General features: G+C 35.4%; 4 protein-coding genes across 4 annotated transcripts; 1 reads left to right on the top strand and 3 right to left on the bottom strand.

The window, feature by feature from the left end:
* Window positions 1-1,840: 1,840 nt before the first annotated feature.
* On the bottom strand, window positions 1,841-5,963 carry LOC109081386 (GTPase IMAP family member 8). The gene is made up of 6 exons (XM_042765354.1): window positions 5,827-5,963; window positions 4,933-5,524; window positions 4,738-4,814; window positions 2,976-3,555; window positions 2,845-2,894; window positions 1,841-2,714 (listed from the first exon to the last, which is right to left on the bottom strand). The coding sequence occupies exons 1-6, from the start codon at window positions 5,834-5,836 to the stop codon at window positions 2,083-2,085; spliced, it is 1,941 nt and encodes a 646-aa protein (XP_042621288.1). The 5' UTR covers window positions 5,837-5,963; the 3' UTR covers window positions 1,841-2,082.
* Window positions 5,964-6,027: 64 nt separating this feature from the next.
* Window positions 6,028-8,392, bottom strand: si:ch211-139n6.3 (GTPase IMAP family member 8). Its single transcript, XM_019096373.2, has 4 exons — window positions 8,294-8,392; window positions 7,576-8,146; window positions 7,411-7,502; window positions 6,028-7,064 (listed from the first exon to the last, which is right to left on the bottom strand). Exons 1-4 carry the CDS (start codon window positions 8,301-8,303, stop codon window positions 6,532-6,534), a joined length of 1,206 nt encoding a protein of 401 aa, XP_018951918.1. The 5' UTR covers window positions 8,304-8,392; the 3' UTR covers window positions 6,028-6,531.
* Window positions 8,393-8,441: 49 nt separating this feature from the next.
* On the top strand, window positions 8,442-10,690 carry zgc:113625 (uncharacterized protein LOC553227 homolog). The gene is made up of 2 exons (XM_019096374.2): window positions 8,442-8,564; window positions 9,146-10,690. Exons 1-2 carry the CDS (start codon window positions 8,516-8,518, stop codon window positions 9,907-9,909), a joined length of 813 nt encoding a protein of 270 aa, XP_018951919.1. The 5' UTR covers window positions 8,442-8,515; the 3' UTR covers window positions 9,910-10,690.
* Window positions 10,691-17,075: 6,385 nt separating this feature from the next.
* On the bottom strand, window positions 17,076-19,703 carry LOC109081384 (GTPase IMAP family member 8-like). Its single transcript, XM_019096371.2, has 4 exons — window positions 19,469-19,703; window positions 18,630-19,159; window positions 18,469-18,536; window positions 17,076-17,877 (listed from the first exon to the last, which is right to left on the bottom strand). The coding sequence occupies exons 1-4, from the start codon at window positions 19,490-19,492 to the stop codon at window positions 17,234-17,236; spliced, it is 1,266 nt and encodes a 421-aa protein (XP_018951916.2). The 5' UTR covers window positions 19,493-19,703; the 3' UTR covers window positions 17,076-17,233.
* Between the last annotated feature and the right edge of the window lie 533 nt (window positions 19,704-20,236).

Below are 20,236 nucleotides of genomic sequence, written 5' to 3'. Positions count from 1 at the left end.
GTTCATTTTCGGAACACAGTTTAAGATATTTTTAGATTTAGTCCGAGAGCTTTCAGTCCCTCCATTTAGAATGTATGTACGGTATACTGTCCACGTCCAGAAAGGTAATAAAAACATCATCAAAGTAGTCCATGTGACATCAGAGGGTCCGTTAGAATTTTTTTGAAGTATCGAAATTACATTTTGGTCCAAAAATAGCAAAAACTACGACTTTATTCAGCGTTCTCTTCTCTTCCGTGTCGTTATGATGGCGGGTTCACAATACTGCAGTTTAGTGATATCCGGTTCGCGAACGAATCACTTGTTGTAACCGGATCTTCTTGAACCAGTTCACCAAATCGAACTGAATCGTTTGAAACGGTTCGCGTCTCCAATAAGCATTAATCCACAAATGACTTAAACTGTTAAACTTTTTTAATGTGGCTGACACTCCCTCTGAGTTCAAATAAACCAATATCCCGGAGTAATTCATTTACTCAAACAGTACACTGACTGAACTGCTGTGAAGAGAGAACTGAAGATGAACATCGAGCCGAGCCAGATAACGAACGAATGATTGACTCGTTCTCGAGTCAAGAACCGTTTCTGTTGGACGCGTCCGATTCGAGAACCGAGGAGCTGATGATACTGCGCATGCGTGATTCAGACTGACACACAGCGCGTCTGAACCGAACTGGTTCTTTTGATGATTGATTCTGAACTGATTACTAATGTTATGAGCGCGGGTAAACCGAAGGCTTGAATCAAGGGCAGTCATCGCCAATGAAGTCATTACGTTGAGCGCAAAAGAACTGGTGAACCCGTTTTCTTCAACCAGTTTATTGAATCGAACTGTCTGAAAGAACCGGTTCGCGAAAAAGAACAGAACTTCCCATCACTACTAGTGATCCGAAAACCTATGCAACCGGTTCTTGACTCGAGAACGAGTCAATGTTTCGTTCGTTATCTGGCTCGGCATCTTCAGTTCTCTCTTCACAGCAGTTCAGTCAGTGTACTGTTTGAGTAAATGGATTACTCCGGGATATTGGTTTATTTTGACTCAGGGAGTGTCAGCCACATTAAAAAAGTTAACAGCTTAAGTCATTTGTGGATTAATGCTTATTGGAGACGCGAACCGTTTCAAACGATTCAGTTCGATTTGGTGAACTGGTTCAAGAAGATCCGGTTACAACGAGTGATTCGTTCGCGAACCGGATATCACTAAACTGCAGTATTGTGAACCCGCTCATAACAGACACGGACGAGAAGAGAACGCTGAATAAAGTCGTAGTTTTTGCTATTTTTGGACCAAAAATGTATTTTCGATGCTTCAAAAAATTCCTAACGGACCCTCTGATGTCACATGGACTACTTTGATGATGTTTTTATTACCTTTCTGGACGTGGACAGTATACCGTACATACATTCTCAATGGAGGGACTGAAAGCTCTCGGACTAAATCTAAAATATCTTAAACTGTGTTCCGAAAATGAACGGAGGTCTCACGGGTTTGGAACGACATGAGGGTGAGTCATTAATGACATAATTTTAATATTTGGGTGAACTAACCCTTTAAGTCAGACTTGCTCTGATGTCATGCTGAGGTGTGACAAAAAACTCTCGCTACAGCGCGGCATCTGTGTCGGATTGTGCAGTGGAGCGCAGTTGCTCTCCACCGTCTGCGCTGATCAAATGCATGATGGGAAACGACTGACTGATGACAGCTTAATGCTCATTGGTTCAGACAACTGTGATGCTGCGTTCTCTTCTAATATATATATATATATATATATATATATATATATATATATATATATATATATATATTTGATCTGATTTCATGTGAAAATGCAGGTTTTAATGTTTTTTATTTTTTTATTTAATTTAAATATTTCACTTACCAGTATAATCACCATTACATATTATTCGCTATCCAAATAATTTTTAGTAGTTCATAGTAAATAAAGGTACAATTAAATATGCATCTAACCATCCTTAATATTACAGTCTACACAATTGTAACCACTGTAGACTAACCATAATAAAACTTATGCCATATTTAGAAAAGGTTCCCCAATTATAGCTGTGCACATACACTTAATCTCACAAGATACTGCATTCTTTGTTCTCCTTATGCTTCTTTCTGTGATGGCTCATAGCACTATTTTCCTGCATGTCAGAAATGAGCCCCAGAAGTTTTTTCACCTGATGACTGGATTTCTCATTGTTGTTGTTAAATGCACAACATCTTGAATGACAGGTTTTGATCAGTTCCTGAAGTTCTTTGTCACTACCATTGATGTAATCAGTTAAAGTCCTGTTCTTCAGCTTCTCTTTACCCGTGAAAAGAATTACAGTCTTTAAAGTCACATCCTCGCCAAACTCTCTCTTCAGATGTGGGAGAACCTCTCTCTCGCCCTCTGTGAAACGGCCAAGCTGCATGACCAGCAAATACACATCAGGCCCTGGCTGAGCGAGCTCTTTGCACTTCTTTATCTGTTCTTCCTGGTTTTTAAGGTCTTCATTAAAGAAATCTGGAGTATCTATAACCCTAATCCTCACATCATAAACAGTTTCCTCTGCCATCTGGCACTTCTTTGTTACCAACACAGAACTGGCATGTGATTCAAAATGGTGCTTTTTTAAGATTGTATTTCCTGTAGCACTCTTCCCACATCCTGTCTGTCCCAGCAGCACGATGGTCAAAGGTTTTGGCTGATCCTCCTTGTATCCACCTGATGTTGTATAGTTAGAATTAGTTAGATGATACAGTCCATGCTAACAGTTTCAGTGCAAAGGTACCAAACTGTTATTATCTGCTGGTATGTATGTAGGCGACGTTATTTTAAAATGATTTCTACTCACCTGTTTTCTTTGGTGTTTGCGTCACCTTACTGACATGCATCCCGCTGGAACTGAAAGAGTGATTAATATAGGGTTATATGTAAATTAATTCAATTCCTATTTCCTACTGCTCATGACTATATATTGCCTACCTTCCTCTTGTAGTTTCTGATGTTTGGTTCTTCATGATTTCTTTGTGTTTCATTAGTTCTTTGATAAGTTCATTATTCTTCATGTGTTTGCTGTAAACACACAGTCTGTTTCCACACTCATTCAGGATTATGTCGTGGTCTTTTTTGAATGACAACGGTGTGCCCATTGTATCTGAAGATTCCTTTTTATCACCATTAACCAGCACAATTGCTTGTTCAACCATTTTCTGTCCAAGCTTCTTCTTTACTTCAGTAAACATCTCCATCTCTTCTGGTAACACCATACTGTCCTGGAGTACAAGGAGGAACACACGTGGACCTGCGTATGATGGCTTCAGCTCGTCCATTTTGTCAGCCTCTGGATCTGATGAGCTTGGTTTATAAAAAAGATCTGGAGTGTTGATAATACAAACCTTCTCACCACCAACATTATCTACAATCTTCTCACATCTGACCCTCTCTGATCGGAAATGATCTTTTTGAAAAATTGTGTTCCCTACGAGACATTTGTTGTTGCTTCTCTTTCCCAGTAGGACCACTGTCATCATGACTTTACTTCTAGATGTCGGAACGCTCTTTTCTGTGATAAATTCAAACAAATCTTTGAAAAAACATACTTCACAATTTGAATGCAGAATGTAATTGTTTTTTAAATAATGTAGGACACATAGACTATAAAAAAGATGGACAACACTTCTCCACTTCCTTCCACTACAGAAAAGTGAAGCCAAAACATCCCAGTATGGCCACTGTCATCTTGCGCAAGTGACATCTTTTGGAGCCTGAGTCTGCACGGTAGTGATCATGAGGTGGAGCCGCCGTACCAAAGTCCCCCCCAAACTTCTGCAGACCTAACTGCAAGCTCACAATCATGACCCCTCTTTTTATAGCTTCAAATAACTAATTAAAAGCAAACTTATTAGAAAAATAAACACTTGAACATACATCAGCATGATAAGAACTATCTAAAATGATGGAAATCATCTTTGGGAAAAATGTATTCGAAGTGTAATTTGATTTTTTTGTAGTTTGGCTTATGTCCCATTTGTTTACATGGTATCAGATGGCTATCAACATGTTTTGGCTTCACTTTTCAGGATGTGTGTGGCAAACTTGGTAGGATGCAATTACTGGTAATTTAACATGGCTGTTTTCACCTGTTTTTTTTTTTTTTTTTTTTTTTTTTTTTGTGAAAGATGCAGATTTCACATTGGACATCAAGTGGTGATCCAACACAATACCAAGTTCATAATTTCTATTAAATGTAATCATATTTTCATAGTTTCGATGATGAGGGAATATCACCAATATGTTGATGTTTCCCAAATTGTTGAACACACACTCTTTGATAGCATTTATGTTGTTTTCATGTTACTGTACTGTACATGAGTTGCATTATCATTATTCGCATTCTGCATGTTTTTGTCCCTCAGCTGTCTGCAACCCTATCAGAACATATCACCTGATAACCACTGATTTATCAGACACTTTTCATCATGATCTTATACTTTTGGTACATTGTAGTCAACTGCATCTTTTGTGAACAGCCCAGATCTTTAATCATTATTCTGTTTGTGGCAAATATGTGTTAAATAGGAAATAAGCATTACTGCTTACAAATTTAATGAAAAATAATTGTGTATTGAGATCACTTGACTAGGCTGATGTGAAACGCACATAAGAAAAAAAAAACAGTATGTTCATTTGATCATATTCTTTTAGATGACAGAGAAAAGTAAGTTGAGAAATCTGTAAGATATACCTTTGCTTTTTTCAGACATCCATGATGCTTCATTTATTTGCTTCATTTGTATATACGCATCAATGTCCTCATATATCCTACAGGATTGAGATGATGTTACAGGTTAAATTATAGGCCTAAACGGATTTATAGTTATGTACAGAGACTTTTATTTTTTTAATTGATTTAATCACTGCTCTCCTAGGCGTGTCTTACCTCTCAGCATGTGCGGAGTTGCTTGATTCTTTAACCTGCTTTTCATGTATTCTCTTCCATTCTTTCACTACCAGATTGGTAAGCTCGTTTACATTTTTCTTGTCATGAAGACACATTCTCCGTCCGCACTCATCTAGTAGTTTTTTGAGATTCTCATCCGCGTGGTCATATGCTTCTTCAGATTTTTGTTCCTGACTGTTAACTAGCACTACAATTGTATTTTCCACCATTTTCTCCCCAAATCTCACTTTCAGCTGCCTGAACATTTCCATCTCTTCCTGTGAGAGCTTTTTGTTCTGCAGAATCAGAAGAAACATGCGTGGCCCTGGATATAGGGCTTTTATCTCCTCTATATTCTCCTCTGTTTCTCTATTTGGGTGCGGCCTGTGGAAAAGGTCTGGAGTGTTTATGATACAGACCCTCTGATCATCTACTCTTTCTTCAGCTCTTGTACATGTGTTGTTACTAGCTATGAAACGGTTTGCCTTTAATATGGTATTCCCTATCATAGACTTATCATTGCTGTTCTTTCCCAGCAGCACCAAAGTGATCTTGTCACCTCCACCAGATTGCTCCACCTTTGCATTCGCCGCTATAATAAATCACAAGAATAATTCATAGCTTTTGAAATCTTAAGAGAAAACTGGATTTTGTATTATGAAAACATGAAACTTTAATCCACAATCCTTACAACATTAATTTTCAATTCACAAATATTTTAGAAGAAATCCCTTTCTGTACTCTTGTGATTTAATTTTACAAGGCAGAGTTGGAATTGAGCTTGAGAATCAGATTGATGCCATTGTTGCAACTATCAGTCTTTGTCAAGTCAAAACACTATATTTTTACAAAAAATAAATTTACTAAAATGTATTGAAGAAAAGGCTTACTTACATTGTAACATGCTGATTTGTATTACAAGAAACAAATGATGTGCAGAGTGTCGAACGTGTCTCTAGCACTCAGTGACAGTTGTAAATAAATGAAAGTGAAAAATACACTTGTCTTAAATGCATGAGAACAAAGGGCTTGTCCAAAATCTGGTATAACACGTTGAGTCACTATTATGCTAGATGACAGCTGTACTTGACTTCATTTCTTCATTGCATGTTTAGTAAAATTGTTTGTCTTAATGCAGTAATCTAAAATAATTTGTATAATTTAGTTGGGCTTTGGTTATCAAAATGAATAAGAGTGGCCAAAGGAAACATTTGTTATTAACATTTATGTACTAAAGGTAAAATATCCAAGCAATGGTGGGTGGAGTTAGTGAAAATAGCTTTTGGCAGTTTTATGCAAATAACAGCTTTACCGAACTCCAGTTTCCGTGTATTACAGTCTGTTACTGGAAACTCTAGCAAAGAATATGTTTGAACAGTGATTTATTTCAGATTCATGATGGTAGTGAGATTGTATAAAGGAATTGCAGGCAGTTGTGTTGCATATGTTTATTGCACCATCTTTTGCTTACACATATTACACTGTAGGATTATAACTTTTCTTTTGTATTTAGCAAAATCTGTTTTATGGCACAGTATAAATCACACAGGACATGTTAGTTGGACTGAGCTGATTTCTAACTGGAATATTCAGTTTTTCTCAGATTCCTGCTTGCATGTTGTTTTGTCCTATAAGCTGTCCGACCAGCTGAGTGCTTTTCACATTACTCCTGTAAACATAAACCGTCTCCTTACACTCATCTAGAATCTTTTTGAGGTTCTTATCAGCTTCAAAGGTCTCTCTTAAGTTATTTTCTTCACTACCTATGAGCACAACAAACATGTTTTCAAGCTGTTTTTTTCCAAATCTCTCCTTCAGTTGGGTGAACATCTCCATCTCTTCCTGTGAGAGAGTTTTGTCCTGCAGTACCATGATGAACATACGTGGACCTGCATATGATGGCTTCATCTCCTCCATACTGTCAGCTATTGAATCTGGGCTTGGTTTATAGAAAAGGTCAGGAGTGTTGACAATACAGACCATCTGATCAGCTACTCTAGCCACAACCTTTTCATATGTGGCTTTTCCAGCCATGAAACAATCATGCTGGAGAATACTGTTCCCTATCAGGCACTTGTCATCTCTGTTCACTCCCAGGAGCACCATGGTGATGATATTGCAGTCACCCTCCCCTTATGAATAATAATACAAAAATTAGAATTAATAATTTTACTGTGATACATTTTTTTTTTTTACGTTTGTTTGATCAGTCGAAAGTTCAAACTAACAGCATTTATTTGAAATTGAAATCTGTAAAAGTCTTTACTGTAAATTTTTAATCAATGTGATTATAATTTTAATACAGCATTGCTGAATAAAATTTTTATTTCTTCTAAAAAAATAAAATAAAATAAAACTTACCAACCCCAAACCTTTAAAATTAAGTTTACTTTTATTAAAAAAAACATTTTCAGTGCAGATTTGGAGTTGGACTAGAATATTAATAATTTCAGATAATTAAACATAAGTAAGCATTACCTGGCATCGTCTTTGGTTGTTCTGAGTCATCATTTTCCTTCTGATGAACATGCTTATTCATGTCTTCATGTAATCTAGAGGATAATGATGGACTTTAAGGAAAAAGACAAAAATCAGCTTTGTGAACAATGCAAGAGACAATATTTCCCATTTGTAGAAGTTTACCTGCCAGGATCAGCTTCTACTTTCTCTGGCGTTTTTGTAATATGTATCAATAGCTGTCTGACCAGATCTGAGTCTGCCGTGTCTTTGCTGAAGACGCAAATTCTCTCGTCACATTCATGTAAAATCTTTTTGAGGTGTATATCCATTATGTTGCAGGACTGTCTTGATGTCTCTTTGTTGTCGATCAACACTACAGTAATATTTTTTGTCATTTTCTCTCCAAATCTCTCCTTCATTTGGGTAAACATCTCCACCTCTTCCTGGGACAGCTGTTTATCGTGGAGTACCAGGAGGAACATGCGTGGACCCGTGTATGATGGCTTCATCTCCTCTATAATATTAGCTTCTTGTTCTTGGCATATTCTCCAGAAAAGGTCCGGGGTGTTTATAATGTAGAGCAGCTCGTCACTCATTCTTCCTAGAGCCTTTTGATACATGGATTTTCCTGGCTGGAAGCAGTTATACCCAAGCATGGTGTTTCCTATCAGGCACTTATCAGTGCTGTTTTGTCCCAGCAGCACCACGGTGACAACGCTGTCATCATCTGAAACTTGTGCAGTTTTATTTTCTCCTATGAAGATTAAAAATGGTTTTCTCACAATTAAATTCAATAGGCATTTTGAAGTAAAAATATAAAAAGTGGCAGAGAATATAAAGACAATTAGCAAAAGCACAAAATCTTTATAAAGCCGATCAAAAAGTAACAACTATGTTTTACCTTTTGGCATGTTGAATTTCCAGTCTGTTCACCAGGTTGCGAGAAACACCTCTGGTTATATCTGTCACGAGGAGAAGCAGGAAAATAGTGAACAAATGAAAGTAAAAGATAGATACATGCAAAAAAAATAAAACAGGCGGCGTCTCAAGAAAAACTGGTACTAATAGGGCCAACCATAAAAATAGTTTCAGTCATTGTTGAGAGAAACTGTTGCTGAAGGAAATGGACTGTGTTAAGTGCCTGTGTTGTTGCACCAATTATATTCCGCGAGGTAAGTTGTGTGCTAAAACTTTTTACTTAAATGTATAGTATGGTTTCTATTAAAGAAAGCTCTGCTGAAAGCTCATGACTGCTCAAAGATTCATCATGTTTAAATAGTTTAGAACTTTGTGAGTAAATGGAATGTGTCTAATGTCTAAAGTATATTGTCAAATATTCTGTGAAAGCAAACAAGGAATCTGCCAATTATTGTTGGAGTAATTTTTGTAAAAACATAAAATATGCATATAAAATACAATAATAGGTTAACTTCAAAGTTAAAGGTCAGGTAAGTATAATATATGACTTGTTAGTACAGTTGGAGGAATTTATTAATGAGTATTAATATGTGATGGGTATATGACTAATACTTTTGATGTACATAAAAAATTAATGGATTTGCATCATAAAGCATATATATGTACATTAATATGATACTATATAATAGGCCAGGCTTAAAATGCAGAACATGGTTTTATACAGTGTCTCAGGCATCCCCTGCTCTGTCTCTTTATCCACCAAGGCAGTTAATTTTGTTTGTACACATTTCATTATTTATATATATATATATTTTTTTTCATCCTTTGTTGATAGGTCAACCACTTCGCATAGTATTGATTGGAAAAACTGGAGTGGGAAAAAGTGCTGTGGGAAACACTATCCTTAATAGAAATGTTTTTGAATCAAGCCCTTCTGCAAACTCTGTCACTGAGCGGTGCAAAAAAGGAATGGTCTGTGACCAAAGAGAGATTTATGTGATTGACACACCTGGAATCTTGGATACCAGCAAATCAAAAGACCTCATCAAAAGAGAAATAGTGAGATGTATTCAGGTTTCAGCACCAGGTCCTCATGTGTTTCTGCTGGTGATACAGATTGGCCGTTTCACTACTGAGGAGCAAAGATCAGTCCAGGCCCTGCAAGAGCTCTTTGGAGAAGAAGCTTCAAAATACATGATAGTGGTCTTCACTCATGGAGATGCACTCATTGACCAAAAAATTGACGACTATGTGAAAAACGGTCATCCAGAACTCCGTAGAGTGATCCAGAGTTGTGGTAGTAGATATGTTGTTTTTAATAACACTGTCAAGAACAGTCGAGTTCAAGTGAGGAGATTGATTGTGAAAATTGATGAAATGGTGGCAGTTAATGGGGGAGAATGCTTCACTCAAGAAATGTTTAAAGAAGCGGAAGAAAAGATTCAGGAACAGAATGTGGAGAGAGCGGCTGCAGAGCTACTGGAATATCAGTTTAACTTTCTTGGGATTCTTGACCACAGGGTTGCTTTGTTCCAACAAGTATTAATGGAAGGCATTCGCGAGCAGTTCAGTCTTGATAGCGTCATTTATGGGACTTAAATCAGACATCTAATATGAACACTACTTCTGAACATAAACAAACCTCATTTATGTGATGTTACACAGTGATGTTATTTGACTCTGCAGCACATTACATAATAATTACACATGGAAGCTTGTGAATCTAATATGAAGGCACTGTATTCTATAGCACTTTTTGGTTTCTGAATAGTTTTTAGAGACTTTATTTATACTAACACGTTCAGTCATGATATGTCTAAACTACTAAATGTGATGAAACGACTGATCACATCTAAATACTAAGTTTTAAGACTTGGTTTAACCCGATACAGCAGATATTACCAATCAATTCAATTCAAGCAGGGACTCCACTAGTAAGTGTAATATTTGTACTTATATAGTGATTGTATACATTAGACTAGCAGTTAATTTTATGCCTGATGTACTGTAATTACTTACATCAAAATCATTTTTAGATTTAGTAAATAAGTGTCTTTATAACGGGTAAATATCACTGTCTTTGCCATTCTTTCTTCTTGAAGATTCTATTTCTTGAGAGTAATCTGAATATTAATGTATACATTTGCATATTCATTTTTAGACAGTGAGAACAGTTGGAAAAACAGTAGTTTTTTAAGATATGCTAAGAATCTGTTATCCTCTGTATAATTGTAAAAGTGTTAAATACAAGTAAAATGTTTATACTGTGAAAGCTCTGGATGTGTTTATATATAATGTATTAGAATTTGGCATATTAATACATTATTTTTACATTTTTCCTTTATTTTCCAGTATTATTATTATTATTATTAATATTGCATATTACATCCCTTTTTGACCATTATATACACACACACACACACACACACACACACACACACACACACACACACACACACACACACACACACACACACACACACACACACCCTATATCTATCTATTTATCTATCTATCTATCTATCTATCTATCTATCTATCTATCTATCTATCTATCTATAAGAATTTTTTGGCCTTTGACTGGGTAGGAAAAAAAATTGCATTTGTACATTTATGCATTTGCCTCACCTTTTTATGCAGCTTCATTTGCATTCAAAATGTTTTTTTTTTTTTTCAAGATACATTTTATCAGTTTACACATTCGCTTTACTATTTGAGCAACATGAACACATCTGAACTTTTGAGTTCCACCAGGAATTTCCTGTTAGTTTCAAAAAACATGTTTTTAGCTTTAGTGTTGTGCTGAGAATCCTTTACCTAATTTGGTGTTCCCGGAAAAAAATGACTGGCCTTTTGAAATTGCTTGTACAACCTCTATTCCAGAAAAGTGGGGACCTTTTGTAAAATGCAATAAAATCAAGAATCTGTGATTTGTTAATTATCTTGAACTTTTATTAAATTGACAAAAGTCAGTGGTGGACCGTACTTCGTTACTGTACTTTTTTCAAGTATCTGTACTTTACTGGAGTAAATTTATTTTGAGTAACTTTTACTTTTACTTCACTACATTCCAAACCATAAGATCGTACTTTTTACTTAACTACATTTCATAAAACATATCGTTACTCCTTATAATATATCACGTGCTCCGACAGGCAGAAGCGGTGTCTGACTCAAGAACTAAATGATTCTTTTCAATGGACCTTTTAAATTGGTTTGCAAATCGAACCAAATGATTCATTCACGAATTAGAATGATCCGATTGCAGCTGTTCTCGAGTCGACAACTCACTGATTCAAATGAACCGTTTAGTGCGAGTCTCCAGTGAACTGAATTCACAAGAAACAACCGGGAGATCTTGTGAGCGCGCGCTGGACTGATGCTGCTAAAAGTAAATTACAAATGTCAAAATTTAGGATTAATTATTGTAACTGAAAAACATATAAAAACATATTTAGGTCAAAACTGTCAGTTGTTTGTGAACTAAATCTGCTGTAAAGGGTGATCTATTTAAGCTCACTGAAATGCTTGAATGCAGACACATCAGCATAAGTGCCTCTTTAGTTGTACACAGAAAAAATTAAACATTAAAATAACACAGATTAAATAAAATAACTAATGCACGTTCAAATTCCCCGCTGCCGTAACATTAACAGTTTTATTAAAATGCTTCACATGCCCTATGTGAAGTCTGTTTTTATATTGTTTATCAACAGTGTAAATTTTTATATTGTTTGGATTAACTACCCAAGTAGACAGATATGAATATTTATTCATAACCATACTGAAAATAAGTAAATATTGTTAGCTGATGCTAATTGTCTAGCTAACAAGCTTGCTGGTGCTAAGTTAGGTCATTTTTAGATATAAAGTCCAAATATTTTTATTTAACCACCTACAGTATATAGATTAACATTACATCTGGGGGGAAAAGAAAGGCTGTGATGTTCAGAACATGGTAAATGCAGTAATTATCAAAGTGGGAAGTGATGCCCTCTGGCCTGGGGGCATTTGTTTTTACACCACAGACAAGGTTTGAGAAGAAAACAAATCATTATGAAAATAATTATATTTTCCTTAAAATGTTCCTCCTAACTTCAGGCCTTATTCTCATGTCACATATAACTGTGATGTTCTGCAAAACAACAAACTTTAAAACACTTTTTTCTTGCTGGTGAAAATCTGATGGTCAGATTTGTTGGTGTTGAAAATAGGTATTTTTGTTTTTATTGGGTGTATTTGCTGTGATAGTGGAGAAATAAATTGTTTTTGTGTTGTTTGTGTGTATACAAAAAATACATTGTATGGGTAGGATATTAAGTAAAGATCATGTTCCATGAAGATATTTTATAAATTTCCTACTGTAAATATATCAAAACTTAATTTTTGATTAGTAAAATGCATTAAGAACTTCATTTGAACAAGTTTAAAGATGATTTTCTCAATATTTAGATTTTTTTGCACCCTCAGATTCCAGATTTTAAAATAGTTGTATCTCAGACAAATATTGTCCTCCTAACAAACCATACATCAGTGGAAAGCTTATTTATTCAGCTTTCGGATGATGTGTAAATCTCAATTTTGAAAAATTGACCCTTACGACTGGTTTTGTGCTCCAGGCTCACAAATCTGTTTGCTCTCAGGAAAATCGCAGTGAACATTACTACACCACTCTCATCAACGTAGTCCATATCAACAACAAAAATATATCTTGACTCCATATAGTGGTTATTTTGGGAAAATTCCCAGTATTTTGAGCAGTAGGATTATAAAAAAAATATGTGCTAATATATAATATAAATTAGGTAGTCTATATAAAATTGCAAAATAAATTTATCTATCAGTACTTTTTTACTTAAGTACTTAAAAAAATCGAGTACTTTTGTACTTTCACTCGAGTAAAATTAAAAAAGGAGTACTTTTACTGGAGTAATATTTTATTATACTATCTGTATTTTTACTCATGCAGTTGATTTGTGTACTTCATCTACCACTGACAAAAGTACAAAGAAAAGATTTCACTGACCAACCTAAATGTATTTTGTAAAAGACAAATTTTTATTTTGAAGGCTGCAACACACTCCAAAAAAGTTGGGACAAGCAAAATAAAAGTGAAAAGTTTACAGAATATATTAAAATTAAACTGTTTTGAAACAGTTCAGTAAGCAGGTGACTTGGTAATAGGTGAGGGCAGAGGCATCATGCCCATTCAAACCGCACATGCCCCCTCAGATTTTGAATGCAGCTTCCAAAAGAGAAAAATAGCCGAATAATATATATATATTTTTATATTTGATACAAACACACGGGTGTGATGTGTGGCACATCAGTAGCTTCTAAATTCAAACCTGTGTTCGCTGGCTGGCGCTGAGCCAGAGACAGACAGTGCTGAGCATTATAACCAATCACATACGATTCTGTTGAGCTTATGGATGCAATGGCCAATCAGAGGCTTTTGCAGTGTAAACAGCTTCAGTGATTATAATTGGACTCAATGTTTGAACTCAATGATAATGTTCTTTGATAATGTAAATGTTCTTTGCTCTCTTTCTGTACAATAAAAGTGTTATAATTAGTAGGCTAACTTACAATTTTAATATTAAATTCATGCTAAATACAAAGTCAGTCGTATTAAAAATATTTTATGGCATGACACCCATATTTGGTAGGTCTACTTAACTAAAAAGACAGATTTTATGTGTAGCCTAGTTAATAGATTACACTTTACTTACACATATTTGAGAATCAAGATAACCTTCACTCGTGCCCCCTCAAAAATAATACGTGCATGACGCCCCTGGGTGAGGGTATCATGTTTGGGTATAAAAGGATCATCTCATTACTTTGTGCCAAATTTCATGAAAGAAGTGCCAAACAAATCAAAAATCACATTTTTCAATGAAAACAAAAAAACAAAACAAAAAAAAAAAAAGATGCAATGAATTTAAGGCTTTCACTAACTACCATACATAAAATTGTGTAAAGATTCATGGAATCCAGTGGAATCTCAGTCTGTGTAGGGCAAGAGAGGAAACCTATTTTTTATGTGCAAGACCTTTGCGCCCTCAGATGGCACTGCATAAGAAACCGTCATGCTGCTGTGTTAAATATAGCTACATGAGCTCAGGAGTACTACAATGGACATCGTATTCTCAGTCCAAAAGACCAAAAACTTTCATCAGCAACAGATGCAAAAGCAAATGTCTGTCATGGTATGGGGCTGCAGCAGAGAAAAAGGCATGAGTGACTGGCATATGTGCGAAGATACCATTGACATGGAGGCATATATTGGATTGGAATTGTACAGAGACATATACTGCCATCAGGGTGACGTCTTTCATGGGAAGTCCATGGTTATTAGATCAAGACAATGGTAGCCTTCATTCTGCATGTGCTACAACAGCATGGTTTCGTAGACAGAGTAATGTGCTTGATCGGTCCAGATCTGTCTCCTGTTGAAAATGTATGACCAGTCATGAAAAAGAGAATCAGACAACAACGATCACAGACTGCTGAGCATCTGAAGTTTTGTATCAAGTGAGATTGGACAAATTTTTGCCAGCAAAACTTTAGCAATTAGTATCCTCAATTCTCAAACAATTAAACATTGTAATTAAAAGGAAAGTTGGAGTTAAAAGGCACTTTTTTGGAGTATGTTGCAGCCATTAAAATTATTTGATATTTTCAAAATAAAATTAAGTTGGTCAGTGAAAACATTGGACATTTTTTTCCTTTGTACTTTAGTCAATTAAATAAAGTTGAAAGATAATTAACAAATAACATATTCTTGATTTTGTGGCATTTCACAAAATGTCCCAACTTTTCTGGAGTTGGGGTTGTAAATGTTGTATTATGCTATGTTATGACCAAATCTTGGATTAAGTATTTTTGTCAACTTGTTTTCTTTCAGTTAGCACAGTTTTTGTATTTCTGTATGCAACTGGTTGATTGTAGGCCTCATTGATCTGAGCTTATTCACCTCACATCAGTTTTTAAGTAAACAACATTATTAGTGGATAATTTTGGATAAATTAAATATTTAGGAATGATATATATAAAAAAAAAGCAACAAAAGAAGATATTTTGAAGATTGCGGGAAAACAAACAGCTGATGACATTGACTTCTATAGTACTTATGTCTATGTAATTCAATGGGGACCATCAGCTTTTCAGTTACCCACGTTCTTCAAAATATATTATTTTGTGTTCAGCACAATCAAGAATCTCATATGGTTTGGAACAACTTGAGGGTGAGTAAATGATGACAAAGTTTTCTTTCTGGGTGAACTATCCCTTTAAAATTCCAGTTTATGGTACGAATATGTAAACTATGTTCTAGAAGAACTATGTACCCTCTTAAGCTTAACAATAAGGAAACACCTGTATGTCTTCTCTGTTGCTCAGATATGCATGTTTTTTTAGAAGGAAGAAATTCTTCAGCTTGTTTCTTACAAGGAAGAAACTGTATTTTCGCAGAAGGAAAATTAATTATAGGCAGAGAACCAGTCAAACTATAGTTTGCATTCTCTTGCCATCATCATAAAAGGAAAAAACTTTGTAGCTTGAAACATCACAAACGTGTGTAGACTTGTGGGACCACATTCTCTTAACATTTTACCTCTGACTAGCACATGAAAATGGTATTTTGGTGTGCATTTTTTTCTGTGGTATTCATAGTACTGAGTTTCAGTTGTTTTCAATTCAAGTTTATTTGTATAGCACTTTTTACAATACAAATCGTTGCAAAGAAACTTTACAGAAAATTAAGTTTCTACAATATTTAGTAGTAGCTTATCAGTGGTGACTGTCAGTTTATGTGCATATGGCAGAAATGTATGGAAAAATCGATTAAAGATGTAATCAATCAGATGATGAACACTATTAACAGCAATTATTATATGATGCAATCAAACTTATAGCAAAATTTGGTAGGTTTGTTGTTTCAGGGTTGGCATCATCTGAGGTCCTCTGAGGGGTTGGCATCATCTCTTCTCAGGTGTTCTGGATCCAGACTGAAGCTTGTGTAAATCCTAGTTATGTGGCAAAAACAGAGAAACAAATAGAGAACTTATTAGCGTAGCTGCTGTTCCAGCCAAGTAAAATTAATTAGATTAACCCAAGCTAAAGAATAATAATGCACATTTGATCAGATATAACTGCAGTACAAGATTATGTAAAAAGCTCTACCTTCTTTAGTGGACTTTGCTATCCTAGGTACTACCAAAAGTCCAGAGTTTTGTGACCTTAGGGAGCGTGGTAGTAGGCTAGTTAGGTATGCAGGAGCTAAACCATTAAGGGCCTTATAGGTAAGTAATAATATTTTATAACTGATACGGAACTTAATGGGTAACCGGTGCAGAGACTGTAAAATTGGGGTAATATGATCATATTTTCTTGACCTGGTAAGGACTCTAGCCACTTCATTTTGGACTACCTGTAGCTTGTTTATTGAAGATGCAGGACAACCACCTAGATGTGACCTAGCAGTTATTTGACCTAGTTGTTTGCACAGATACTGTACTATTTAAATTGAATTGAGTTGGATGATAACATCACTGAATTCAATGATGAACTGCCTTTAACTGAAAACTCAGTGTTTACTATTGTCATTTTGCATTATTGACACACTATTTTCCTATTTGATACTGTAAAGTTGCTTTAAAAAGAACTGTATTGTTAAAAGCGCTATATAAATAAAGGTGACTTAAAGATGACTTGACTTATTTCTATCTGACAAAAGAAACGGTAGTGCATGAATAGGCTTTTTGAAGAAATACTTCTCTTTATTTGTAATTGTACTTGATAATACATGTAACATAACACTGATTAGCAAAAATGAACTCATGTTTTTAAATCAAACTACTATCACAGGACAAAAGACAATCAGTTTTGAACAATTGTCACAGAAATCATTTGCAAGTGTCTACTGAATTCTGCAGTCTTTTTTCTCTGATTCCTTACAAAAAGAGTAGTGTTCTACAGTACTTCCATTTTTCTTCTTCATTTCCAAAATCATCTCTAACAGTCTCTCAGTCTGTGAAACACTGTGGTCTTTGTTGTTAAATGCATGACACCTTGACCCACAGATTCTGATCAGCTCTTGCAGTTGTGTGTCAGTGTTTTTAATGTACTCTGCTACAGTTTTCCCTCGTAATTTCTCCTTGCTAGTTAACAGAACAATGGTTTCTTTTACCACTTCTGCACCAAACGCTTTCTGTATGTTCTGAACTATTGCTCTCTCTCCATCTGTGTATCGGCCAAGCTCCATGACCAGTAAATACACATCAGGCCCTGGCTGAGCGAGCTCTTTGCACTTCTTTATCTGTTCTTGTTGGTTTTTTAGGTCTTCATCAAAGAAATCTGGAGTGTCAATGACCCTGATTTTGATTCCACAAACAGTTTCCTCTGCCATTTGGCACATCTGTGTTACTGGCACGGAACTGGCATATGATTCAAAATGATGTTTTCTCAGGATGGTGTTTCCAGTGGCGCTCTTTCCACTTCCTGTCTGTCCCAGAAGCACGATGGTCAAAGTGTTATTCCTCTTGATAGCAGCATGGTTACCTCCTTGAATAAAAAATAAATAAATAAAATGCTGCATGTCAAAAGAAATTCAACACAATAAAATAATTTTCATTTCATTTTGGTTTAAACTGCATCCTATCTGTTCTAATTGGGACTTTTTAGATCTAGACTTTCGTGGTCTGTACACTTGTAAAATAGGTCCAAAGGAGTAATTTTTTCACCCAACACTTTTTTCCCCACTGGACTCCAAGAAGGATAAGTGTTCAGTCTAAAGTAATTCACCCTCGTCTGAGATCTTGGTACCATCATCATATCACATCATGTTAAAATCTTCTAAAATCCACCTCATGGAGAATGTGTTAGCATGTATAAAATATCTCAGATCTACTGTACTGGCTCAATGTTATCACTTTATCTCTATTCTCATGGACAAGAGAGGATCTTATACATGTTTTTGTGCTTTAAATTTAGTGGGGTTTTTTTGTTTTCTTTTTTTACTATTGGACTTATTTGAACATGTCACCAGGGCAAAAGCATTTAAGCTGAGATTTTACTGAAATTGTGAGAAAGCTTGTGATAGTCTTGGAATTATTTGGAAGTATTTTTATAATGTAGAATTATAATGGATGTTACCTGATATATGCTCTTGTGTCATTGCTTCCTGTGTTCTCCATGTCTCCCTTTCCACAGACAGGGATGAGCTTCAGTTGAGGAGAAAATAAATAAATTAATGGATATGTTGTTTCTGGAATGGATACAATCATGAGGATAAACTCAGATATAGTTAGTCTTACCTTTCATGCTTGTATATGTGCAAATCAGGCACACTCTTCCAACGTGTCATAAGTTGTTTGATTAAGTCATTTTGCTTCATATTTTTGTTAAAATCAAACACTTTCCTTCCACTTTGATAGAGAACTGTTTCCAGGTTTTCATTTTTCACTTTGTTTGGCCTTGCTGATTTCTTATCATCACTACTGACCATAACTACAAGAGTATTTTCCTCCATTTTCTTTCCGAACATCTGCTGAAAATGTGCAAATGCTTCTACATCTCTCTGAGAAACATGGCCATGTTGCAGAACAAACAAAATCATGCATGGACACCTAGGTGATGTCTCCATATACCACTTAATTACAGTCTGAGGCTCATTAATAACAGTAATCCATTGGACACCTATCTCCACTGATACCTCTTCATCAAATGTGGACTGCTCTGGCAGGAAATGTTCAAAGCCAAGAATACGATTTCCCACCAGACACTTACACCAGCTGTTTGCACCGCAGAAAAATACCTCCACAGAACTCTTCAGTGTGGCCATCTCCTGAAAAGAAGTTCAAAAAACCATTTATTTAGATTAAAGCACACCTAATGACCTAACAGTAATTAATGAGCAACATTTTCAGTTCAAAATTTTTTTACATTAATATGTGTGTTTCCTTGGAATCAGTCATAAGACATTGTGATTGCTTGTACCACACAGTACCAGTTGAGTTAAAGCTAAGCTCTGAATCTTACTCTATTTTACATAACATCAGTGAGTCTCTGAAACATGCTCGAATGTATAAATGTTTCAAAGATTCCTCACTACTGAGCCTTATGTATGTAAAATTAAAACACTTTAGAAGCTTACCTTTCGACATACTGAAATCAGCATAAAGTTTCAAAATATTTCACAAAAAAGTAGACAAAACTTCAGACACATTTTTTTTTTGAAAGAGAATTTCTGGTAAGCGTTTGCACTAACTGAAAGTGAAAATCCAGTGGGGTTGATTTTTTTTTTTTGAACAAGGAAAAGGGGTGGATCACCTCTGAATGTACTTACTAAACTCACTTTACACTGAGAGTTACATTCTGTGTGTGTATTCACATGCACATAATGTATAGAGTATGTATAGATGTGTATAGAGAATGAGAGAAATACTTTTGTACGTGGTTTATTTTTTCCATAAAATGTTAATTAATTCTTAGAAATATCTTGTTTTTATTTGGGTGAATGATGACATCTAGTACTATGAGGTGAATTGTGTAATTTCTGTGCAATTGGTTGCCAACGTTATTGCAAGAATATATATAGTTTCCAGTTTTCTGAGCTAGAAATTGGCATGCCTAAAAGCAGTTCAGTGTTTTGAGAGCACCAAGTACCCAAAGTGTTTTTAACCATGAATGGCTTGTTTAAATTTGTCTTTATCAAATGTGCCTCACACACCCTGAAGCCAATACATTTTGATCGCCCCCTGGTGGTTAGTTGCAGTAGAGGTCATAACTCCACTCTGATTCTTTTTTTTTTTGTTTACAGTGACAGTCTATATTTATAAAAGTGCTAGAAGTATTTTTCCATCAGAAGAAAATACACTCTTCACCTTTAATGTCAGTGTTCCCACAGTCACTGAAAACTGGT

Source organism: Cyprinus carpio, chromosome A10 (assembly GCF_018340385.1).
Source record: "Cyprinus carpio isolate SPL01 chromosome A10, ASM1834038v1, whole genome shotgun sequence".
NCBI classification, from domain to species: Eukaryota; Metazoa; Chordata; class Actinopteri; order Cypriniformes; family Cyprinidae; genus Cyprinus; species Cyprinus carpio.
Note: the sequence above shows the minus strand (reverse complement) of the source record. Positions and strands in the feature narration are given on the sequence as shown.

Coding starts and splice junctions, on each gene's coding strand:
- si:ch211-139n6.3 (XM_019096373.2), bottom strand. Junction 7,503..7,575: donor GTAGAAGCTGATCCTGGCAG/GTAAACTTCTAC, acceptor TTTTCCTTAAAG/TCCATCATTATCCTCTAGAT. Junction 7,065..7,410: donor ACAACCAAAGACGATGCCAG/GTAATGCTTACT, acceptor ATTATTCATAAG/GGGAGGGTGACTGCAATATC.
- LOC109081386 (XM_042765354.1), bottom strand. Junction 4,815..4,932: donor AACTCCGCACATGCTGAGAG/GTAAGACACGCC, acceptor TCAATCCTGTAG/GATATATGAGGACATTGATG. Junction 2,895..2,975: donor TCAGAAACTACAAGAGGAAG/GTAGGCAATATA, acceptor TCACTCTTTCAG/TTCCAGCGGGATGCATGTCA.
- zgc:113625 (XM_019096374.2), top strand. CDS start 8,516: ATGGACTGTGTTAAGTGCCTGTGTTGTTGCACCAATTATATTCCGCGA. Junction 8,565..9,145: donor CACCAATTATATTCCGCGAG/GTAAGTTGTGTG, acceptor CTTTGTTGATAG/GTCAACCACTTCGCATAGTA.
- LOC109081384 (XM_019096371.2), bottom strand. CDS start 19,492: ATGCTGATTTCAGTATGTCGAAAG. Junction 19,160..19,468: donor TGATTTCAGTATGTCGAAAG/GTAAGCTTCTAA, acceptor ACTTCTTTTCAG/GAGATGGCCACACTGAAGAG. Junction 18,537..18,629: donor CACATATACAAGCATGAAAG/GTAAGACTAACT, acceptor CCTCAACTGAAG/CTCATCCCTGTCTGTGGAAA.